Raw genomic sequence first — 25,351 nt, 5'->3', positions numbered from 1 at the left:
CCACCCTGACACCCCGCTTAGAACCTAACCTTGGTAACAACCCCACGGGCAGTGAAATGACATCCCGACTCCAAATGTACGTCGGTATATGAGAAGTCAGAGCACAGAATCAGGGAAGCCATCGGCGAAGGAAGATTCTGACAAATCACAAGGGCGACCTCAGCACTACTTCTGCTACCTCGGCCTGGCCTCTGAGAAGCAATAAAAGGGTGTCTTACCAGACTTAAGGGGAAAGAGGACATGCTTGATGAAAGACAGAACTCCGTTGTTCTCCACGTTCCCTGGCTCACAGAAGGCCTTCTTTAGTTTTTTCTTTACATCCTCCTTCCGGTCAAGGAGATCAATCTTGGACTCCTAGAAGCCATGGAGGAGAAGGGACCTCTTATGGTGGGAAATGAGATATGCTCAACGAATCTGTGTATTTCCATTTTTTTTTTTTTTAAACGAAGGTTTAAACAGTAACAGCTTCAACAAAAGCAGAATTAATCAGAGTCAAGAGCCACTCACGATATTGCCCCCCAACAAAAATAACTAGTTCAGTTTTCCTGTGTTCTTCCCAGGCCTTGTCTATAACACACAGAATCGTTACAAATCTGTAGTTTGAGAACAAATGTCTACTCTTTGCTTTTTCACTTGAGACTCTATCATAAGTATTTCTGAGTGGCTACCACTTGTAATTTTTATGGTGTATTATAGTCCCGATTATTAGTGACAATATAATTTCTTTAATGATTTCTAAACTGTTAGATTATGTTCTAATTTATACAATTTATATATAATACAATGAATATCTTTGCAGAGTTGGTTTTTTTTTCCTCCTTCTCTGAGATTATTTCCTTAAGCTACCCAAAACTGCTAGGCCCAAAACGATTTTCTGAAAGGGGAAGACTAATTGACATTGCCACAAACAATGTGTGAGGGGACTTGTTTCACAGCAAGCCCCCACACTAGGTACTGTATATTACCTAGAGCCATTTTTCCTTTTTAGGGTAATAGGAGTTGTTTCTTATTTTGAAGTGAGTAAACTCACGGATCTCTGGGTTCACAGTGGTTACCAAATTCCGGTCCACATATGCCTGTGTATGAATCACCTGGGGTGCTTGTAAAAAAATGTGAATTACTGGGAGATGAGTCAAAATCTCTTGAGGTTGGGCCAGATATTTGTATCTTGAAAAAGTCTCTGTGTGATTCTGATGCAGTCGTGTTCAGGAACTGCTGCTAACTAACACGGACTTCCGGGGTTAAGATAGGGTGAGTGATAGGATATTTTGTCAGAGAAATAGCTGATACATGGATCACCTTAACATAGAGAAAAACGAATGAGTATATTCCTTTAAAAATAATAAGAAAAGTTTCCATGCATATATTTACTGATCTCTGATCAAAGATTGAGAAGTCAGATTTAAAGAACTGGATGAGCACCCAAACGTGACTTCAATCGGAATCACCTAGTAGAATCTGAAAGAAAGTACAGACTCCTGAGTTGTTTCCCAGAACCGCTTTATCAGAATCTCTAAGAACAGAGTCTAATCAATGCTTTCCCTAGGTGGTTCTCAAGGTCAGCTGTGTTTGGGAACCCCGAACTCAAACTTCCACATCTCTGGGTTCCACAGAGCCCTCCATTCTGTACCCTTAGTGATCAAAACAAAAGTGCATTTTCCCTAAGCAGTACTTTTAAATGTTAAAAAATATTGTATTTGTCATATTAGTTATATCAAATATCACTCTAAGAATCAAGATGCTATTTGGTGAAATGTAACCCTCACCTCATTAACCTCATTAGTAAGGCTGAGATTTACCATAGTCGATGAACGAAAACATTACTTTTGCTTGTGTGCTTTATCACACAATATCACAGCAGTAAAATTGTTAAGATTATGATTGGATCCTATCAGGACTGCTTCTGGGTCCTTCAATACTCAAGAACCACTGGAATTAACGGGATGAACCTCAGATTCCTTGGAATTCAAATCTACAAGAATTCAAGTTAGCCAAGTAACTGTTCTTTTGAGTCTTCAATATCTTCATCTCTTGCTAAAGATTTCTTTCTTTTAAAGTTTAAGAGGGAGAGAGCGCACATGCACGAGCAGGGGCAGGGCAGAGAGAGAGAGAGAGAGAGAGAGAGAGGAAAGAGAGGGAGAATCCCAAGCAGGCTCCACACTGCCAGTGCAGAGCCCAACGTGGGGCTCAATCCCAAGAACTGTGAGATCATGACCTGAGCTGAAATCAAAAGTCGGATGTCCAACCAACTGAGCCACCCAGGCATCTCTCTTGCTGAAGATTTCTAAACTCAAGTCAGAGTTGGCAAACCTACCTCTTCTGAGGAGCTCATTTTGCTGCCAGTTAATCCTGGAACCATAGGATTCATCAGATGGACCCGTTTTGAGTAACCAAGTGCAGGGAGGTACTGAGGGGTTAGAAAGAAACACACAAAGCAAATGTTAGTGTAAACTCCTCCTCAGTGTCCTGATCCCATCTAACTTGGCAAGCAACTTAATAGTTTGATATGGTCCTTCCAATCTCTTTTCCTACTGAGTAGACTTTTTTTCTTTTTTAAAAAAGTTTTTATTTAAATTGCAGTTGACATACAGTAGATTAGTTTCAGGTGTACAACATAGTGATTCCGCACTTCTATACAACACCCTGTGCTCATCCCAAGTGCTCTCCTCAATCCCCTTCACCTACCTAACTTGCTCCCCCCCACCCACCTCCTCTCTGGTAACCATCAGTTTGTTCTCTATAGTTAGGAGTCTGTTTCTTGGTTTGCCTCTCTCTCTTTTTCTCCTTTGCTCATTTGTTTTGTTTCTTAAAATTCCACATATGAGTGAAATCATGTGGTATTCGTCTTTCTCTGAGTAACTGATTTTGCTTAGCATAATACTCTCTAGCTCCATCCACATCATTGCAAATGGCAAGATTTCATTCTTTTTTGTGCCTAATAATCCATTGCATTGGATATACAACCTTTCGATGGTGTATACAATAACATAAACAAAGTTTTCCCTACTGTTTTCCTACTAGTATTATGTTGTGAAGCTATTGGATTTACCCTACCACCATAAACAACTATAAAAGCTGGAAATATATAAAATGACCATTTGCAGGCATTTGATAGCAACAGGTGTAGGACTATGAATTTTGAGAGAAGGGAAAGCAAAGGTGACCCCACACTCACCCTGGCTTCCTCCTTGAGGGCATTTTCCCCAAACGAGGTGCTGAGAGAAAGAGAGTCTGACGAAGGAGAGACAGAGACTGGAGTTCTGGGCTGCCAGGAGGCTAGGACTGAGGAAAGGTTCTAGAGAGAAGTGAGCCCCCCACCCTCAAATCGAAGTCAAAATTCCCTACTCATTTATTAGCTGACTCATAGTGGTGTGTGCATACGGAGATGCCAGGAAGCCTAGCAGAGAACAGGTGCTGGGAGGCTGGCGATCTGCGCACAGACTTCAGAGGCTGCACAGTGCTGGGGAGACAGAGGTTGAAGCTTAGGTCCACTCCAAGTGGAGAGGTCTTAGTGAACACCCTGAGATTTGAGTTTGAGATCCCAGAAAGGCTGTATCCTAGGAATAAGACCCACATTGTAGAAGGGCAAACTGAAACAGACTTGTTCCTTTTTTTTTTTTTTAAATGTTTATTCATTTTTGAGAGAGAAAGAGAGAGAGTGAGGGAGAGAACGTGCACAAGCAGGGGAGGAGCAGAGAAGGAGACACATAATCTTTTCTTTTCAATAATTTACAAAAATTTTTTAAATGTTTATTTATTTTTGAAAGAAGACAGAGCATGAAAAGGGGAGAGGCAGAGAGAGAGACACACACACAGAATCTAAAGCAGGCTCTAGGTTCTGAGCTGTCAGCACAGAGCCAGCCCCATTTGGGGCTTGAACTCATGAACTGTGAGATCATGACCTGAGCTGAAGTCGGACGCTTTGACTGAGCCACCCAGGTGCCCTGAAACAAACCTGTTCTGACAAAGCCTAAAACCTGCCCCAGACAGGATCAAGGTGGTAAGTCAGTAATTTAACAGCCTACAGAAAACACTCACCCTATAAGCATAATCCAGAGTCTCTACCACATATCTACGATATCTTTGATACAATAAAAAAAGTATTAGAAACGGGGAAGAAGAAAAAAAAATGATTGATAATTACGAGAAATAAAAGCAGACCCAGGAACAATCCAGATACTGGAAAAAACAGATTAGGATGTCAAAATAACTATGATTGGTGTGTGAAAGGAAACAGGAAAAGATGGACAAACTGGATAAAAGAGAATTTTGTAAAAGGGAGCTGGAATCTATAAAAAAAAGAACCAAATGGAAGTTCAAAATGGCACAGTACAACATTGGATGGATTTAACAGAAGACAGGATTGATAAGCTTGAAGAAAAGTCAGTAGAGAATAACCAAACTAAAGCACAGAAGGGACAAAAAAAAGAAAACAACAGAACAGAATATAAGAGACACATGGGAGGGGCACCTGGATGGCTCAGTGGGTTGAGCATCCAATTTTGGCTCAGGTCAAGTTCTTGCAGTTCAGGAGTTTGAGCCCCATATTGGGCTCGCTGCTGTCAGCCTGTCAGCACAGAGCCCGCTTCAGATGCTCTGTCCCCCTCTCTTTGCCCCTCCCTCACTTGCGCTCTCCCCCAAATAAATATTTTTTTTAAAAAGACACGTAGAACATAGTCAAGAGGTCTACCCTATGTAGAATTAGGGTCCCAGGGCAGGAGACAGAGAATAAGACCGAAGCAATATTTAAGGACATAGTAGGGGACAACTGCCTCAAATTGCTGAAAACAGACTCAGGAACCTCAGCAAAATCCAAGTAGGATAAATATCAAGAAAACTATAGCCAAAAAACATCATTGTCAAATTGCTGAAAATCAGAGACAGAGAAAACCCTAAAAGCAGCCAGAGAAAAGCAGTTACTATCTACAAAAGAGAACAGTAATACTTACAGGTGACTTCTCAATGGAAACTAAGGCAGCCAGAGACAATGGGATGAGTCTTTAAAGGGCTAAAAGAAAAATAACTGCCAACCTAGAATTTGATATCCAGTGAAAACAGAAGAAGGATGTTTTCAGACAAAAGAAAGCTGAAGGAATTCATTACTAACGACCTGCACTACCAACACCAAATCCAAGGTGGGGGGCTCTGCAGGCTGAAGGAAAATGACCCCAGAAGGAAGCACAGAGGTATAGAAGTGCAGGAAGGAGTCAAGAATACCAGGAAGGGTAAGTAGGGATGAGCATACCTGAAAATTGACTGCTTGAAAAGGAGTTATAATGAAGTCTTTCGGATTTAAGATATATGTAAAAGCGAAATATATGACAATAGCACAAAGGGCAGGAAGGAGTTAAATTGCAGGTTCTTACATTGTTGAGAAGTGGTTAAAATACCTAATTTAAACTGTAATAAACTATAAAGACACATGTTGTAATCTCTAGAGTAAAGGATGAGCAAAACTTCTCTGTAAAGAACCAAAAAATAAATATTTTAGACTTTGGGACTCTACTGCATATTCTTTTTATTTATTTAAAAGAAAAATTTTTTTAATGTTTATTTTTGAAGAGGAGGAGGGGCAGAAAGAAAAGGAGACACAGAATCCAAAACAGGCTCCAGGCTCTGAGCTGTCAGCACAGAGCCCAACGCAGGGGGTAAACTCATGAATCACGAGATCATGACCTGAGCCAAAGTCAGACACTTAACAGACTGAGCCACCCAGGTGCCCCTCTACTGCATATTCTTCTTCATGTTTTGTGCAGCCCTTAAAAAATATAAAAACCTTTCTAAGAGATTGTGAGTCACACAAAAAACAAGCCATGGGTCACATCTCTGCTAGAATAATAAAAGTACGTTCAACCAAAAACTTAACAGAGGAGATAAAATAGAATAATGTGAAATACCTAATTAAAAAATTTACATTGTAAGCATTCCCCATTCATTAAATACACCCCAAAACCATAAGCCGGTCAGAGAAAGATAAATACCATATGACTTCACACACATGTGGAATTTTTTATTTAAAAAAAACTTTTTTTTAATGTTTAGTTTTGAGAGAGAGACAAGAGACAGAGCCCAAATGGGGGAGGGGCAGAAAGGAGACACAGAATCCAAAGCAGGCTTTAGGCTCTGAGCTGTCAGCACAGAGTCCAACGTGGGGCTTGAACTCACAAACTGCGAGATCATGACCTGAGCTGAAGTCGACCGCTTAACTAGACTGAGCCACCCAGGCGCCCCAACACATATGTGGAATTTAAGAAACAAAACAAATGAGCAAAGGAAAAAAAAAGGTGGGGGGGTGGAGAGTCAAACCTAGAACACCCCTAACTATACAGAACTGATGGTTACCAGAGGGGAGGTGGGTGGGGCCCTGGGGGAATGCACTGAGTCATCTATAGAACTGGTGAATCAGTATACTGTGCACCTGAAACTAATATAACACTGCATGTTAACTACGCTGGAAATAGAATTAAAAACTTAATAAAAAAGACATCCTAAAACCATTTTAAATACACTATACGATATTCCATTACAAGGAGTTATCATAACATATTTAACCAATCACTTGTCATTGGATAGGAATTTATTTCTAGTTTTTTTAAAAAAGATATTTAAAAAAACTTTATTTGAGAGAGTGCGTGCGAGGGAGAGGGGCAGAGGGAGAGAGAATCTTGGTTTTTTTTAAAGTTTATTTATCTTGAGAGAGAGACAGAGAAGGCATGCGTGCACAAGTGGGGAAGGGGCAGAGAGAGATGGAGACAGAGAATCCCAAGCAGGCTCCACACTGTCAGTGCAGAGCTTGATGCGGGGCTCAAACTCACAAACCGTGAGATCATGACCTGAGCCCAAGTTGGATGCTTAACTGAATGAGCCACCCAGGAGGCCAAGAGAGGGAGAATCTTAGGCAGGTTCCACGCTTAGCATGGAGCCCAACGTGGGGCTCAATCCCATGACCCTGGGATCATGACCTGAGCCAAAATTGAGCTGGGCATTCAACTGACTAAGCCACCTAGGCACCCCAGATTTTATTTTTAAGTAGTCTCTACACCCAACATGGGGCTCAAACTTACAACCCTGAGATCAAGAGTTGCACATTCTACTGACTGAACCAGCCAAGCACTCTTATATCTAGATTTTTCCTTTAAATTGATAATGTGATAAGTACTTTAATATATAACCGAAATTACACTTTTAAAATTATTTCCTTGGGGTGCCTGGGTGGCTCAGCTGGTTAAGCATATAATTCTTGGTTTCGGCTCAGGTCATGATTTCATAGTTCGTGAGTTCAAGCGGAGCCTGCTTGGGATTGTCTCTCTCTCCCTCTCCCCCTGTCCCTCTCCTGCTCACACACTCTCTCTCTTTCTCAAAATAAATAAACTTAAAAAAAAATAAAGAAATAAAATAATTTCCTTAACATTAATTTGTATAATTATTAGGGCAAACTACTCTTCAGGAATTTACATTTCCACTAACAGTGTTTTCTCCATGCCCTTGCCAAGATGAGGTTTTGAGAAGCTTTCAAAAATACCAACCATTTCTCAATAGTCCTTTTCAACTTACTCACGTTCTTTCCCCAAAAAGAACTAAAGGGTTTGCTCTGATTTCTTCCTTTAAACCCTGCTAAACCTCAACTCAGATGAGTGGTTTATGTAAGATTCACAGCAATACAGACTGAATGCTCTGAGAAAGATCAGTAGTTCTGCCTGGTGGTACCTTTCCCTAGAAACTGCGCTACTAGGGAAGAAGCAAATCCAACAGGTCTGGGGGCAGTTTCCTGGTGGCAGCCAGAGCATGGGCTTTTTTTTTTTCCTTTTTTTAATGTTTTATTATTTATTTTTGAGAGAGAGAGCGCGAGTGTGAGTAGGGGGAGGGGCAGAGAGAGAGAGGGACAGAGGACCCGAAGGGGGCTCCGTGCTGCTAGCAGAGACCCTGATGCGGGGCTTGAACTCATGAACCGTGAGATCATGACCTGAGCCAAAGCTGGAAGCTTAACTGACTGAGCCACCCAGGTGCCCCTACACAGGTTTTTGTTTTTAAAAAAAGATTTTTCTTTTTAAGTAATCCCTGCATCCAACATGGGGATCAAACTCACAACCCCAAGACCAAGAGTCGCATGCTCCACTTACTGAGCCAGCCAGGTCTGAGTGCTAATTTCTGCTCAGTCGCTAATTGTGTGATAATGGACAACGTTCTTTCTCTGTAGTTATGAGTGGTGGGACTGGAATATTCAGTAAACTGTAACTGCACACCTCTGAGGCACAAAAGAAAAAAAAGAAAAGAGGACACCAACCTTTTCTGCAAAGGTGAAAATCTTTCTCTGATCAACACCTCCAAACTGGGCATCTACTTTCAAATACTCTTCATCTAAGGCCTGTGGGAAAAAAAAAAAACCACATGAGCATAAACTCCTACTGTATTTCTTCTATATGGATCTGAGAAATCAGAAGCTTGAAATTCATTAGGTTTTTTTCAGAAAGTAAAGCTAGGAAGCAAATAAGCAGCATCCAGCCTCCCTGTTGGCCTCAAGAGCGGGAGAAATGTTTGCTGAATGCCTGCGGTGAATAGTACTCCATGTGGATGTCATGGGGGGGAAAAAAGAAGAGCTTCTGCCTTTAAGAAGCTCACAATCCAGTGGAGAAGGGAGGGAAGAAGGAGAAGACACAATATGGTCGTGTCAAAGATACAGTGAGCAAGGCAGCCTGTGACAAATGTCAGATAATGGCATAAGAATAAAGTGCTGTGAGAGCTCAGGAGAAAAGGGCACTATTAAACTGGTAAGCAAACAGGTATTGTCACTACATGCCAGGCCTAGAGCCAGCCCTGTGGACGCAGAGTTGAATCGGACCCAGACTCTGCCTTTAATAAGCCAATTAAACAGTTGAAAAGAGAGACATGTTAAGCAGATAACCTGCGTACAGTATGCGAAGGGCTACCCTGGATGTTCATTCACGGAACAGTGCTAACACAAAGAAAGAAAGAAAGGCTGATCTCTAGCTGGTCAGACAGGTGGCAGTGAAGGCTTCCTGGAATCAGACTGTGGGCTGAGCTTGGTTTTGAAGAATACATAGATGTTTTTCACCATGCAGAGGAAACAGATGTCAGAGGGCACAGAGGTGTGAAATGTTTAGGGAAATTATGAGTGATTCAGTCTGCAAAAGCACAAACTTCAACGGATGCAGGAAGTGGTTAATGATGGCATCAGAGAAGTAGGGACCCTAAATGTCATGCTAGGGTGCTAGCATCATCCCGGCCCACACCATAGAAAGACCATACCAGTAAGAGGGCAGACAGAGCACTGAGTGGAGGCCTTTGGATTAGAACAAAGAAAATAGCTAGAAGGCTGCTATGAGAGTCCAGGTAAGAAACAATGCTGAATCAAGTCAGTGGGAATGTAGAACAAGAACAAACGTAAGAGATTTTAAGAAGCAGAATTGATAAAATTTCATGTCTGATTGAATGGAGGGATGAGGAAGAAGGAGAGGGAGAGAAAGGTGAGCAAGCAGGAATAATCTACAACAGCGCTGTCTAGTAGAATATTTTGGAATGATGAATATATTCTCTGTGTTGTCCAGTAGGTTAGCCACTAGCTACATGTGGCCTGTGAGCACTGAAATATATGTGAAAGATAGCCAATGTGACTGAAACCTAAAAATTTTAATTATTTTATTTAGAAAGAGAGCGCATGAGCAGGGGAGAGGGGCAGAGGGAGACAGAGAGAGTCTTAAGGCGGCTCCACGCTCAGCACAAGAGCCTAACACAGGGCTCGATCCCACAATCCTGGGATCATAACCTGAGCAGAAACCAAGAGTCAGGCGCTCAACCGACTGAGCCACCCAGGTGCCCCAATTTTAATTATTAAAAAAAAAATTTTTTTTGAATTTTGTCATCTTTCTCCTTGCTCATACAAATATAATGTACACACACATGAAATATGATATGCTTTGTTTAATGGAAAATAGGACCATGCCTGAAATTTCTTTTTGCACCTCTGAAATTTTTTTCACTTAAGTGATTATGATTAACACAGAGAAGATGTGTGACATTGCAAAGCGTTCTCTGGGAGGTCTGGTCTCTGTGTGTGTCCTGTACTGTGCAGACATGAAAAAACAAACCCATTTACTACATATGTGTAAACAGCCTGGTCATCAGGCCATTTTCAGTCAATAGTCACATCCAGTGTAACTCTGTACAGAAGACTTAGGGTGTGGTTTGTAAGTACGATCTGTAAATAACTGGTATGAATTCCCATGGATACCTGTGTAAATAGATTTGTTGGCTGAAATGTACTTTAAGAAATATAACATCTGGGGCACCTGGCTGGCTCAGTTGGTGGAGCGTGTGGCTCTGGATCTCAGGGTTGTGAGTTTAAGCCCCACATTGCGTGTAGAACTAATTTACTTAAAAGAAAAAGAAAATTTAAAAATCTGTAAATAAACTGATTTGTAAACTAAAAAAAAAAAAAAAAAAAAAAGATGTGTGAGATAAGTAGCGTTTTGAAGGACAGATGGGGAGGATCTACAGCTGAGAAGTCAAAGGCTTGCAAGAAAGGGGAGGGGAGGGAGACAGGAAGGAAGGCCCACAGCACAGCCAAGGAACAGCAAGTACATGGACTTAATGGAGGCTGAGAGAGAGGTTTATGACCAATAGTTAGAAACAGAGCAGAAAAGGTCACTGGGCGACTCCCTCCCGTTTGAGTACCTGCAGTCCAGGATACAGCAGACCACTCAGCAAAGGGTGTTCCACCTGCTTTACCACCTCAGCCCCGGCTTTCTTGGCATCATGTTGTGTGACCACGGAGGAGAGTCTGTACACATCGAGTGTGTACTCTCTGAAGAGGAAAGGAAGAGGGGACAGCTGTGAAACTGGCCCAAGGCCTCACTATGATCCTAAAGCACATTAATTCACTCTCCCATTCCAAGAGAGCATAGCGGCCTGGTAGCTCCTAAAATGTAGTGGTCCATCCTCTTATTCAAAATATCACTCTATTTTTTTTTAAGTTTATTTATTTGAGGGGGGGGGGGGGGCAGAGAGGGAGAGAATCCCAAGCAGGCTCCACGCTGTAATCACAGAGCCCGATGTGGGATTCAATCTCATGATCTGTGAGATCATGACCTGAGCTGAAATCAAGATTCAGACACCCAACCCACTGAGCCACCCAGGAGCCCCTGAAGGTCTTAATTTTAATTTGAATTCATTTATCTTTTCCTGTGATTTGTGCTTTTGGTGTTTGTTTTTTTTTTTATTTTTTATTTATTTTTTATTTAAAAAAAAAATTTTTTTTTTAACGTTTATTTATTTTTGAGACAGAGAGAGACAGAGCATGAACAGAGGAGGAGCACAGAGAGAGGGAGACACAGAATCTGAAACAGGCTCCAGGCTCTGAGCTGTCAGCACAGAGCCCGATGCGGGGCTCGAACTCACGGACCGTGAGATCATGACCTGAGCTGAAGTCGGATGCTTAACCGACGAGCCACCCAGGCGCCCCTTGGTGTTTTTGTTGAATCTTCCTTGCCCTGAGATTATAAGATAGTCTTACATATGTACAGTCTTTTTATGTTTTATAGTTTGGCCTTTACAGTTAAATCTCTTATCCTCTTGGAACGGAGGGATCAATTTTTTCCCCATATGGGTAACTAATTGTCTTGCACCATTTTTTCTTAAAAAGTATATTCTTTCTCTGCTGATCTGCAATGCCAGCTCTGTCATAAATTAAGTTTCCATGTTTATGAGGATCTATTTCAGAATTCTCTATTCTGTTCCACTGGTTATTACTCTATCCTCATGTTATATAAATGACAAAGGATTTGCTAGGAATGCAAAGGATTTGCCAGGAATTCATAAGGAACTCCTAAAAAAACGAAAGGAAAATGGGCTACTTGCAAAGATACTTCACAGACAAGGAAACAAAAATGGCCAAAAAAGACATGAAAATAACTTTTTTCAGATAAATATTTTCAAGTATTTTACTCCTACACTTGAATGGTAGTTCAGGTAGGCACAGATTTTTTAGGCTGTAAATTGTTTTCCTTCAGAATCTTATTTTATTTATTTTTCATTCATTCATTCACTCACTCACTCATTCATTCATTCAGAGCATGTGAGCAGGGGAGGGGCAGAGTGACAGGGACAGACAGAATCCCAAGCAGGCTCTGCACTTCCAGCACGGAGCCCAATGCAGGGCTCTAACTCATAAACCGTGAGATCCTGACCTGAGCTGAAATTAAGGGTCAGATGCTCAAACAACTGAGGCACCCAGGCACCCCTAACATGCTAGGTTTTAAGACTCATCTAGAGGGACACCTGGGTGGCTTAGTTGGTTTGGTATCTGACCCTTGAGTTTGGCTCAGGTCATGATCCCAGGGTTGTGGGATCGAGCCCCACATCGGGCTCTGCATTGGAGCCTGCTTAGGATTCTCTTTCTCTCTCCCCTTCTGTCCCTCTCTCCCACTTGCCTGTGAGCGCACAGTCTTTCTCTCTCTTAAAATAAATAAATAAACAAATAAAAATAAACACTAGCATGATATAGATTAATTAGCAATACTAAAAAAATTTTTTTTGAAGTCTACTTATTTATTTTGAGAGACAGAGCAAGCAGGGAAGGGTGGAGAAAGACAGAGAGAAGAGAGAGAATCCCAAGCAGGCTCAGCACTGCCTTCGTAGAGCCAGGTGTGGGGCTTGAACTCACAAACTGTGAGATCATGACCTAAGCTGAAACCAAGAGTCGGACGCTTAACCGAGTGAGCCACTGAGGTGCCCCAGCAGTTTTTTAAGGGCATCTTAGATTAATTGAAATACAGTGTCTTTTTTTTTTTTTTTAAAGATTTTATTTTTAAGTAATTCTACACCCAAAATGGAGATCGAATTCACAACCCTGAGACCAAGAGTTGCATGCTCCATGGGCTGAGCCAGCCAGGTACCCCTGAAATACAGGATCTTTGTATTCCCACTTTTGTTTGGTTTCTGGCCACTGAGTATTCTTGACTAATTTTTCAATCGACTGATCTGAAGCATTCAGGAAATGTAAAAAATATTTTATCCAGCATTTTTTAGTTGATTTCAGCAGTAAGGCTGGTCAGAGTACCCAGTGTGACAGACTGCTGGAAACAAAAGTCCTCATCCGCATCTCAAACACTCTTACAGTTTTTCTGTCCATCTCTCTAGGCTGTATTCTAGGCGAATCTCTAGTTTTCTCTTCAACTTTATTCAGTCTAGAGTTGATGCCTTCTATTGAAGGCTGGTTTGTGGGGCTTTTTTGCTTTTTTAAAGTTTATTTATTTATAATCTCAACATCCAACATGGGGCTTCAACTCATGACCCCAAAATAAAGAGTCACCTGCTCTTCTGCCTGAGCCAGTCAGGTGCCCCTGTGGGGTTTTTTGTTTTGGTTTGGTTTGGCTTTAATGACTAATTTTTACATTTCTAAGATTTCTAAATGATTCTTTTTATTTCTATATATTCATTTTCATTTCTGCCTCTGTTTTATAATTTCCTTTTTAAAAATGGGTGTTATTCCTTAGCATGTTAGATCTATGTCTTTTTGTTAATATCACAGATAGAACACTCAAAAATGGTGGGCAGCTTGGTTTAATTCTTGGTATGCTTATATTCTAATCTCCATAGGCCTGAAGTTTGATAAAAGTCCCTAAAGACCCAGGCAGGTGACTAATAGTGCCCCCATTCCCTGGCTCTACTCTCCTTGATAGGTAGGGATGGGAATAGGAAAAGGGGAAAAGCATTCCTTTATGCTTTGGCTTTAAGTAGTAAGCCTGGTTTGTCCCCACTGCCAGCTTCCTGCCTGGAGCCCAGCAAACCTGTAACTTCAGCCCAACTCACCAATTTGCATTTCAATTCTGTTTCTCTTACCACAGAGATGTTTGGCTTGTTTTTGAACCTGGCTATGTCCTTTGTTTTGTTTTTTTTTTTTAATGTTTTTATCATTGCTGTTGTCTGGAACAGAGGGAGTGCATCAAAGTGCACACTTACAAAGCCATCTTTCTTTGAAGTCACTTTTGTATATACAAAAAGATCAAGTGACTTTGAAGCAAGGTAGCTTTATTTATTTATCCCATCTCCTCCTACCCCAAATTCTGTTCAATTCTAGAATAAAAACCTTGCCTGAATCCTTCACCGTTATGATCCCGGTACCTAGAACAGAGTCTGGCATATAGTAAGAACTCAATAAGTGTTTGCATGACTCCTTCCTTCACCTTCTTCAGGTCTTGGTCTAATATCTTCTTATCATAGAAGTCTTCCCTAACCACTCTCTTCAAACAGAAACCCCCCACTCCCCAAGAACTTTCTCTCCCCCACTCACCTGCTTTGCAGCACCTATCACCATCTGACACACTATATATACGTTACTCGTTCATTTGTTGTCTTTGGCTGTATCCCCTTGCTTAAACGTAAGGCCCGTTAAGATAGGGGTTTTTGTTTTAGTTTACTTCTGTACACCCAGGACCCAGAACAGGGCTTCCCATCTAATAAGTGCTTCCTAAATATCTGTAGAATAAATGTAAAAATAAATGGAATCTCAGGCGCTCTACTGAAACTGTGGATTCAAACATCTGTGTACGTTAGAGTGTTATGTGCCTTATTTGAAACTTTAAATGTTCAAAGTGAGGAAGGATAAAGAAAATTATGATCAATGAAGTAAAAAGAGAAATGAACTTGTAAGCAAGAGATCCAGGCTCACATCCTGGCTCTTCTACTTACTGAAAGTATAAACTTGAGAAAGTTAAATCTGAATGTGTTTCCTTATCTGTGAAATAGGACATAGCAATGCTTACCTTAAAAAGTTGTTCTAGGGTGCCTGGGTGGCTCAGTTGGTTAAGTGCCCGACTTCGGCTCAGGTCATGATCTCACGGTTCATGAATTCGAGCCCCACGTCAGGCTCTGTGCTGACAGCTTCGAGCCTGGAGCCTGCTTTGGATTCTATGTCTCCCTCTCTCTCTGCCCCTCCCCTGCTCACACTCTGTGTCTCTCTCTCTCTCAAAAATAAATAAACATTAAAAAAATTAAAAAAAAAAAAAAAAAAAAGTTGTTCTAAGGGTTCACATGCAAAAGTGACCAGTAGAGTGATACATAGTTTAATTGAGGTTTTAAAAATTAAAAAAAAATATGGAGATTATGAGGCAGCATGGAGAAATGACTTAGGAAATTACTTAAGTTAAAAATATTAGGACAGAAAAATTGTATCTTTGCTAATATTACAAGTATGAATAAAATTGATAAAAGTATGAAGCAGTAAAAATTGTTGGGGAGGTGAGAAACAAGTGAAATATTTTTCTTTCACATTTATTTTATCATTATTTGCTAAGGCTGGAGGCTGGAAGGAAAAAGGGAGGCTGAATTGTTTATCAATTCATCACTCCTCCATATGCTGGGAGCCCAGCAAGGCCAAGGACTCTGCTTTGGTTACATTTGTATCTCCAGCAAAATGGATAGTACACAGGCCTTCACAAGTCAGTACATTTTTGATGGATGAGTTAAGAGGACAAAGAGTATAAATTTTTTAATGGTTTTTAATTGGTAGGGCCAAAGCACTGCTAATCCAAATTTATAGAGTGCCTGGACTCCACAGGACCTGTAATTAGCTAGAAGCATGAGAGCCACAAGGAGGGTGGATGATCCAGAACTTACTTGCTGAGCTGGTAATCAGTGCCTTTGACGAACCTGAGCTTCTCCAAGGGCACACCAATGCTCTCCAGCATTGCCTTGATCACATTCTCATAGTAGCTGGTTCGGAGTTCTAGAAGTTCCCATGGGGCTTTCATGTTATCCAGGTAAGCGTGAAGGTCCGCAAACAGAATTGTTACCTGGACATAACAGATGAGGGACCGCCAAAATGTGATTCTGTCCAAGTCCCTCCAAACACCCCTCTTTCCCCTGCCCTTGTTAAATCTCTTTCTTGGCCATTCCCCAGGGAACTCCTTGATTTATAACCTTACTTCTTACCTCACATCCTGCTTTCAGGAAGTCTGCAATCTTAGACATAGGCACGAAGTAAGCCACGTGTGGCTTGCCTGTGGTTGCTGTTCCCCAATAAACTTTAAGCTCCCGCTCCTTGAGTATCTCCTTCAGCTTGTCTTCCCCCAGAACCTCCTGTTGTGGAAGCAGAAGAGCTGGTTTAATGCTGGTGCCCCACCTTGCTCATCCTTTACCCTGTGGCAAGGAAAACAGAAGCATGTGTCATTGGGGGGGGGGGGGGGTCTAAGCTCAGAGCCAGCAGGGAGGTCCAGCCATGCTCTCAGTGTCAAGTGACAGTCAACCTAAGTTGGTGCTGTTGCCAGTGAAATGCCACCATGTTAGAAAACTGGACACGTCCCTACCTGCATGATCCCTTGCATCTACTCTAACTCATGTTCCTTCCTTTCATCGTCAACTTCTTGAAATAGTTGTCTCTTCTTCTGGTCTTTATCCCATGTTGCTAAATTCAATGAAAACTTTTTAGTCCTCATTCCCTCCCGGAACACTCTCCTCTTTTGGTCCTCCCCTATTTTATTCTCTTAGTTGTCCTCCTACTTCTTTGGCTGATGGCTCAGATTTCTTGGCAGCGGTTCTTCTTCCTAATCATTAAATATTAGCAATCCTGGGGCACCTGGGTGGCTCAGTCAGTTAAGTGTCTCATTTCAGCTCAGGTCATGATCTCATGGTTCATGAGTTCGAGCTCTGCTTTGGGCTCTGTGCTGATAGCTCTGAGCCTGGAACCTACTTCGGATTCTGTGCCTCCCTCGCTTTCTGCCCCTCCCCTGCTCGCGTGAGTGTGTGTGCGCGCGCGCGCTCTCTCTCTCTCTCAAAAATAAACATTGGAAAAAAATTTAAAAAAAATTAGCAATCCTCGCAGCCCTATCTCTTCTCTTCTTACTCTACATTCTCCCTAACTGATCCCTTTCGAGTTGCTTCAGTTACTACTCATGAGCTAGTAACGACCAAATTTTCTGCTCATACCCATATATAGAACAGTGTACTTGTTATCAACCCAGTTAATTCAAACTCAGCATGTTCAAAATTAACCTCATGCTCTCAACTTCCCACCTCACTCCCCACCCATCCTTTTCATTTATAGTTTCACCCCAGCGCAGTAAATGGTAACTATCATTCACCAAGTTGCCTAAGTTACCCCAAAGCTCCTAAATCCTCCTCCTCTCTGCCTCCATCGAACTTCCCTGGTCTAGGCCATCAGCTCATACCAGGACTATTGTAAATAGCTTTCTAACAGCTTGCTCTCTCCAGCCCATGTTCCAGAAAGCAGCCAGAGAGATCTTTAAAACTCAAAACTTGATTAACTTGTTCACCTATTTAGATACTGTAATGATTTCCTTTTGCCCTAAGACAGTATTGGAAAAATCCTTATAGGTCAATATGCTGCTAATAAAAGAGATCTTAGTGTCTCTTCAAGGGATGGTTTGGGGAGGCTGTTGGAAGCCATGAAAGACAAAAACTGTTTTGCTGGTTTGAATCACCTGTTAGCAGGACTTATTAAAATCCTGTTTCAAGGTGGCTGGATGGTGGCTCCTGCATTCTCCAAGCCCCTGACTATTTGGACACTTGGACAGTTCTTGCCACAAGGTCATATTACTTACTCTTGAAAACCTGAGTGAGTCATTGCCATTAGCTCTATTTATGCTTTGTCCCCAACCAGTATTGTTTTGTGGAAAGAGACTAGGACAAACGATCTGGCTAAGAGGAAGCATGCAAAAATTACCGATTGAGATCAAGTTACGAGTAGAAAGAACCCAAATGTCCACCAACTGACGAATGGAGAAACAAAATGTGATATATCCACATAATGAAATATTTCTCAGCCGTAATAAGAAAATTCTGATAGGTGTGACAACATGGATGAACTCTGAAAACATGCTAAGTGAAAGAAATGAGATATAAAAAGCCACATATTACATGATCCCATTCATATGGAATGTCCAGAATAGGCAAATTAGAGACGTAAAGTAGATTAGTGTTTCCCTATGGCTGCGGGGAGTGAGAAATGGGCAGTGATTGCCAGTGGGTACAGGTTTTATCTCGGTGATGAAAAAGTTCTGGAATCAGTGGTGATAATTGTACAACCTTGTGACTATACTAAAACTCACTGAATAGTATACTTTAAAAGAATGAATTTTATGGTCTGTGAATTGTATCTCAAAAAAGGTAAAAAACCCCCAAACTGTGGCCGAACCAATGTATCACTGCTCTTAGAATAAACTCCAATTTTAAGCATAACTTGCAAGGCCTTCATAACCTGGTTCCTCCTTACCCCTTCTCAACAAACAAGTAAAATATATAGTACGTCAGATGGTGATAAGTTATATGGAGAAACAACAAAGAAAAAAGCTAGAACAAGAGATGAGACAGTTCTGGTGGTAGGGGGTTTGTTATTTAAATGAAGTGGTCCGGAGAGGCCTTCCTGATAATGTGACAATAGTCAGAGGCCTGAAGGAGGTAAAGAAATGAGCAATATAAATATTTATTAAGGGTTTGATCTGCACTTTGCTTATTCTACTCCTGCGAATTTAGCCTTCTCTCTGAACCAGTGTTCTTTCTCCCCTCTGGGTCTTGACCCGGGTTCCTACCTAAAATGCTCCCCGCCCCGACCCATCCTTCTTCTGGTTAACTTCTACTCCCGCAGTTCCTGGAAACAGCAGGAACAGATGTGGAGTGAAGTGATTTGCATCGCCAAGGCGCAGTTCAGAGATCACTTCCTCAGCCTTCCCTGACACTCCCCCAGCCCTCTCCCCTAAATTCCTCCCAAAGCTCCACGGATAGGACTTGGCAGTCCTTGTTTCAACTGTAACTAAGTGCCTGAATTATGGGTTATTCTTAACGTCTGATTCCCTCCAGACAAGCCCCGGGAGGGCAGGGCCCTGACGTATCGCCTGGCACATAATAGGGTGGGTGGGGTGGCAGTCCTAGATTCAAAGCTTGGCTCAATACAAGGTGACTGCACACAGGTGAGCCCACTGTCATTTCTGTGGGACCCAGATGACTGCTGCTTGACTGAACGACTGACCGACCAACCAGCAGGCTCTCTGAATTGCCTCGGTGCGGAGCCCCCGACCCCACACAGTTAGGACCCTGTAGTGGCACTCAGGGTCACGGGACCTCGAGCCCCCAGTCCTTGACAGCGCATTTCCAACCCCGAGGCCCTACCTGCAGGTTCCGGGTGATAAGGTGCAGCTTCTCTTCAGGGCTCGGAGCGTCCCCCATGGCACCGTCGCCCCTGCTTCCCGCGCTCAGGCCGGCACCGCGCCGCTTCCTCGGTCGCCGCCGCCGCCGCGTGCCGGGAAGTGGCACGCGGGCCCAGTTAGGTTGCATCAGCTGAGCTCGTCGCTCGGCTTGCTCGGCCTGGACCCTTCGCCTGAGAGCGGCCAGGGAGGAGTCAGGAGCAGCTGAGAGTCGAGCGGGTCGATGAGACGAGAAGGGGAGGAGCCAGTAGGCAGGATAGGCGGTACGGGGGCGGGGTCGCCGCGCCTGCGCGGGGCACAACCCCCTGAGGGGCGGGGCGGATTCCTGCCAATCACTGCCTGTTTGCCCTCCCCCTTGCGCTGGCCCGGTTGGCTAGGGGTGGGGGAGGTCGGGGAGGGGGCGATAAAATGGCGCAGGGGGCGGAGTGAGGCGCAGTCGTTCGCACAGGCTTCGGCCCCGCTTCCGGAGGTGAAGAGCAGGAGGGATGAAGGGGTCAGCGTTCCCGGCTGGGAGGGGGGATGGGGGCGCCTGTTGCTTCTCCAGGGGGCCGTACATGTCTGTCCACCCTGTTGAAGGGTTGGGAGGCCTTCGCCCTGCTGGGAAAGGGCTCGTTGTCGTTCCTGAGGTGATGGCGGCGGGAGGGGGAGTGTCCCTGCGCCCCACCTCCACGTCGGCTGGCGACAGATGCCCCTCACCCTGCTGAGGAAGAGGGAGGCTTGTTGGGTCACCTGCGAGACGGAGAGCGCCGTCCGTCTCCCTGCCCAGTGGGGGTGGGAGGATGGGTGTGTTAGGTGGGTTGGGGGTGCTGCTGCTCCATGCCCCACTTGGGGGGCTGTTGCTAGGGAGAAGATCGTGGTCTTACAGCAGCGCCTTAAGGGCGGAGGAGAGGATGACCCACCCCTAGGGCTGGCGGGGCCTGGGTCCCGCGGAAGTGTGGGTGTGGGTGGTCACTATCAGGGTGAGGGGTGCACCACCGAGGCCTGCGGGGGAGGTCGGTTTGGCCCCTCCGGGGGGAGGGGCGCGGAGCAAGCCCGCGCTTCTCCCGCCTTCCACCGGGAGGCGGGAGTTTCTTGGTGTTTTCGGGGGAGGGAAGAAGGGAAGAGAGAAGGCCCAGCCCCAAGGGCGATGCTGTGCTGGGGCCGTTGCATTCGTAAGGAAGAGCAGGGGGAGCCCAAGTAGGGTCCTACGAAGGGTGGACTTGGGCCCGGAGGGGTTCTCGGGACTGGTGGTGTTACCAGTTCTTTCTTGGGCGGAGGGAGGGCAGTTGGCACCGCAGCGGGGGCCCCTGAGAAGGGAAAGAAGTGATTGCATTGCTCACCTGCTGCCCCACCCTGATCTCCAGTTTCTTCTGGATTTGTTAGAGGCTGCGATCTTTGGCAATCCTGCCTAAATTAGTTTAAAAACATTTTCTTCTAAAGAAGACACCTGTTGCTGCATTTTTTTAATATTTAGTTTTTATGCCCCTGTGGGATGAGAGTCCTGGAATCCATATCTAGTGAAATGTTAACCTAAAGCAGAGATTTCCAGCCCTAGGTTGTTTTTCTGTCCTACGGTGTTTCCAGTTACTTCAAAGGAAGTTGCAGAATTCTTACAGATAATTTCAGTTCACTTTGATTTTGTTTAAATGTTATGCCCATTTTATAGAGCGATAAAGCCTAGTGAGTGTCTTTTGTGCTTCGTGCCTCACATGTATTGCATATGGGAAAGGTTGGAAATCAAAGGCATGTCCCTTGGAAATATTCTTTGCTCTTGGCCATAGCTTGGTAATGGTCTTGGTTTTAGAACCTTGAAAGAGGGATATGGGGTTGTGTCTGGTGTTGCAGTTTTAGTGGCCTGAATAAAATAAGGCTTTGTGCTTTAAGGCAATAGGTTTTCTTAGGTACGATAAAAATAGAAAGGGAACCAGTTTCTGAGGTTGCAGCTAGGTGGTTAGAGAACAGAGCGAGGGGGTGGTAAACTGAAGTGTGAAGAGGGGGTGGACAGGTGAGAGAGACATGGAAGGACAGAATAGGGTCACAGAAGGGATGGGGAGCAGAGGAATAAGAGACAGACTTGGAGATGGGAAAAATACTCTTCCCTTAAAAATAAAGAGATCTCATTTTAGGTGGCAGTTACAAAGCAAGTGCCAAGAAAGTCAGGTAATGGTAGAATGGCAGACAGAGAAGTACTAAGGCCGTCTTGTGGAACTTCATTTTAGAACTTAATTTTATCTGAGTTTTTTTTTTTCCCCACCTCTTGCAAATTCATTAAATACCAACTTTCATTAGTATAGGGCTTTTAGGTTTAGAGTGCTTTCATAAACATCCCCTCATTTGATCTTCATAATCGGTGTTTGAAGTTAACAGTGTATAATTATCCCCCATTTTTCAGATGAGTGTTCTCCTCTGTATTGAGGTTCAGAGACTTTCAGTGACTTGCAGAGGTCTCTGAATTTTAGTGCAGTTCCTCTATACAAGACACTTTAGTAACCATTAATTTGCAGGATTTGCCTGATATTTCAGACGTGCACACAGCCTGGTCTTTAATTAATTCAGTGGCAATATGGTTGAATGCTGGGTTAAACTAGAAGAGATTAGAGTATACTGGATAATTTCTTAACAAGCAAGGACCTAGGGGGAGTTCTCTATTAGATTAGCACTCTTTCCTACCATTTCTATGCTTCCTTAAGATTCTCTAGGGGTCAGGGAGGTGATGATGTGGGATGAAATGAAACTATAGCCACTACTTATTTAGCTTTTCCATTGTGCTTCTATTGTGCTAGGTGCTCTATGTTCACGGTCTCATTTAATTCTGGCAACAACACTATGAGGTAGCTACTGTGATGGTCTCTATTGTACAGAAGAGGACATTTGAAACTTCAGAATATAATCATTGTCTTTCTCCACTGGCTTCTTAATTTAGAAATATTTTTATTCAATATTTTAAGCATATGAAATTTGTAGGAAGTAACAAAATAATACCATTATGCACACCATTCAGCTTTATCTTTCTTATTGATGTAGGCAAGCTGAATCTGAGGACTCAGAGGGGTCTGAGGCTCAAGAGAGTCCTTGGCTTAGTTCAGGATAGAAATCAAATGTGAGCCAGGAGGAAGTGAGAACAGAGTTCATTGAATAGTGTAAGTGAGAGAGTATAGCAGATGGAGTGTCTGGGAGACTTGGAAAAGGAAAAGTGAGTCTCTCTGTCACTTGGGGTTATGAGTTTATATTGGAAGGGGGTCCAGGGTGCATGTTCTTTCAAGAACCCAACGTAGCCTCTGATCAAAAGTGAGTGTCAGGAGAACAATAGGTGTTATTCCATAAATTACCAAAGGGAGGGGGTATTGATGCCAGTGTTGGCCAAGGTTTGGAGCTAATGTCCTGGAACATGTTTGGGATCCAGTTGTCTTAGATGTTATCAGGTGTTTCAGGGCCTAGGATGGAACTTAGAGGAATGATTAACTTTCTTGCCTCCCCCTTGGAATGGGAACATAGCTTCCTTTATTTTACTTTCATTATGTTGCCATATTTTTTTAAGTAGTTTCTACACACCCAACATGGGGCTCGAATTCATGACCCCAAGATCAAGAGTCTCAAGGTCTACTGACTGAGCCAGCCAGGCACCCTTCGCCATATTTCTTGGAGGTCTTTTTGTTATTTATTTATTTATTTATCTATCTGTTTATTTTTTAAGAAGTAAAACATTACAGATAGAATTGAAGGTACTCATGCCCCCTTGACCTTCCTCTTCCCTCTCTACCACCAGAAGTAACCACTATCCTGAATTTTGTGCTTCCTAGTCCCATGCATATTTTTATAATTTAATGATATATGTGTGTATCCATACACTATCTGGTATTGTTTCTTTAACAAATTGCAAGGAAAAAAAGATGGGGAACCTATAGATTAAAATATAAAACATGTCAGCCAATGGCAGTGTGTGGACTTATATGGAAACCGATTTTTTTCAATCTTAAAAAATAAGACATTTATAAAATAATTGGAAACCTGAACCATGTATTTTATGATAAGGAATTCCTGTTAGTTACAGATGAAATGATGTGATGCCTGGGATTTGCTTCAAAAGAATCCAGTAAAGGGGGGAAGTGGATGAGACAAGATTTACTATGGGCTGATAGTTGTTGGGGCTGAGTGGTGGATCTATGAGAGTTTGTTATACTGCTGTGATTTTTGTATATGTTTTAAGTTATGTATAATAAAAAGAATTTTTAATGAGGAAATAAAATTGTGGAGAGAATGATTTGTGCAAGTTAAAAATTATCTGTATATTGTATTGTTTTGCATAATTTTGCTCCCAAACCTATTGGAACATTCTCTGAAAGAAACTCAGAAGAGCCAGCTCTGTGCTTCTGGATGTCATGTAGTATAGGGATTGATGTTTTCAGTTCTTGTGAAGGATATTGATCCTATGTGTGCACAGTAAAGTTTGCCAATAACCATGATTTTCTTCCAGTGAGGTTTAGCTGCATTCAGGAGTATTTCTCATGTTCTTCTATTCTACCTGGGAAGTCCGGGGAAGCCTGTGTTTAATAAAGTGGCTTAAGTTATTTTTGCTGAGGGATTAAAAGCCCTCTTCAGTATCTTTATCTTTCATAGTATGTTAGAGAGTGTGAAATTGGAAAGCTCTGCCATTTGCTGACTGACCCTGGGCAAATCTCTGACAGGGGTAGCAGAAGAAAGCAGTACCTTTGGAATTGGATCTGGGTTTAGATCCTTGTTCTAGCATTACTAGCTCTGTGTGCTTGGTTAAGTTACTTCCTGCCATTTTTTTTTTTTTTTTTTTTAAGATTTTATTTTTTAATCTCTGCACCCAGCATAGGGCTGGAACTCACGACCCTGAGATCAGGAGCCACATGCTTTACAGACTAAGCCATCCAGGCACCCCTCTTAATGCTTCTTAACCTGAGTTTCCTAAGAGTGAACATTTATTGAACTCTTCATTTGGGCAAGCCAACTGCTTGAACTAGACCTTTTGGAAGAAGTTTGAATGAGAATGGAGATAGTGGCTTAGAAAGGGCTTCTCAGAAATAAAGCTGCTTAACCCGGTGCCTATGATACTTGTGCTTTACACCTACAAACTTTACATCTAAACTTTTTCTTACTGCTGCCTAAAGAAATAATATAAAATAACCCAGTCACTGTGCAGAGAAATTACTTTTTCTTCATAGAGGCACCTGTTTCAGTGCCTGCAGTGCCTGGAACTCTCTCACAACAATGCTGGAATATTGGTAAAATAAGATAAAAAGTCTCAGCAGCCCTAAGTTTAAATGCAACGGAAAGCTTAGTTTATTTGGTAAGGTCTATATTGCAGAGTTATGTTGAGTTAAATTAGAAGTCGTAAAATGTGTCTCGTAGTGACTGGTTTATAATAGGTACTTAATATTTCTTTTTGTCCCATCTCATTTATAAGATGGGTAAGTTTAAGTTCCTTCTTTAAATTTTTTTAAATTTATTTTACCCCTAGTTTTGTTGAGATACAGTTGACATATAGCACTGTATTAGTTTAAGGCATACAACATAATGATGTATGTACATAATACTAAATGATTACCACAGTAAGAGTAGTTAACACATACCAACTCACATAGTTATAAATTTTTCCTTGTGATGAGAACTTTTAAGATCTGTCTCAAGCAACTTTCAAATATAAAAATACAGTATGGTTAACTATAGTCAATATGTTATACATTATATAAATCCTTTCTAATGCTAGTGTTCTGTAATACCTCTCTTTTTCTTCTCTTTCTCTAGTACTTTATTATTCATACCATTTTATATTTTCTGATATTAGTGCATAACTTTCAATGTTGTCTTCCTACCAAGGTAGGAAACTGTATCTTTGTTTTTAAGAAGTCATATAGAAACATGTCTTGCTCAGTATTGTGTGATGATAGTAGCTCAGAGAATGGTTTTCTGAAAGAGTGCATGAACTAAAGCTAAAATTCAGAGTGTGAAGGAAAAGTGGGGTGGGGAAAATCACAGTTAAAAGGCTAGCAGAGAGTTTTCGAAATTATTTGAGTTTAGTGTATAAGCATTTCTTAATAGCTTCTCAGATGTTGACGTGATGTGTGAAATACAAGCTTTCATTACCTTTACCATCTAGAAAATAATTTCGATTAAGTCCATCACTGTGTAAAAGCTAGGTTTTGATTACATCAGTAATATACAAATATTCA

General features: G+C 42.3%; 2 protein-coding genes across 10 annotated transcripts in view; one reads left to right on the top strand and one right to left on the bottom strand.

Annotated features, from left to right (window-relative positions):
• The window catches only part of YARS1 (tyrosyl-tRNA synthetase 1), a 28,429-nt gene extending 9,082 nt beyond the window's left edge, over nt 1–19,347 (bottom strand). Inside the window, exons 1-7 of one of the 2 annotated variants that reach the window (XM_019429753.2) lie at nt 19,141–19,347; nt 15,949–16,095; nt 15,634–15,809; nt 10,693–10,822; nt 8,285–8,365; nt 2,315–2,407; nt 219–354 (exon numbers count right to left, since the gene is read on the bottom strand). In XM_019429753.2, the coding sequence (XP_019285298.1) occupies nt 219–354; nt 2,315–2,407; nt 8,285–8,365; nt 10,693–10,822; nt 15,634–15,809; nt 15,949–16,095; nt 19,141–19,305 (928 nt within the window). In that variant the 5' untranslated portion in view covers nt 19,306–19,347. Of the gene's footprint in view, nt 1–218; nt 355–2,314; nt 2,408–8,284; nt 8,366–10,692; nt 10,823–15,633; nt 15,810–15,948; nt 16,156–19,140 lie in introns of both variants that reach the window. The other variant, XM_019429754.2, reaches the window with a different exon arrangement.
• S100PBP (S100P binding protein) overlaps nt 9,260–25,351 on the top strand; it is a 47,710-nt gene continuing 31,618 nt past the window's right edge. The window contains exon 1 of one of the 8 annotated variants that reach the window (XM_019429765.2): nt 9,260–9,351. The gene's annotated coding sequence lies outside the window, so the exon portion shown is untranslated. Of the gene's footprint in view, nt 9,352–18,954; nt 19,033–19,565; nt 19,669–19,689; nt 19,802–25,351 lie in introns of those variants that run through there. The other 7 variants (XM_053898051.1, XM_053898042.1, XM_019429756.2 and 4 more) reach the window with 7 other exon arrangements.

Source organism: Panthera pardus, unplaced genomic scaffold (assembly GCF_024362965.1).
Source record: "Panthera pardus isolate Hobbes unplaced genomic scaffold, ASM2436296v1 HiC_scaffold_11, whole genome shotgun sequence".
NCBI lineage: Eukaryota > Metazoa > Chordata > Mammalia > Carnivora > Felidae > Panthera > Panthera pardus.
Note: the sequence above shows the minus strand (reverse complement) of the source record. Positions and strands in the feature narration are given on the sequence as shown.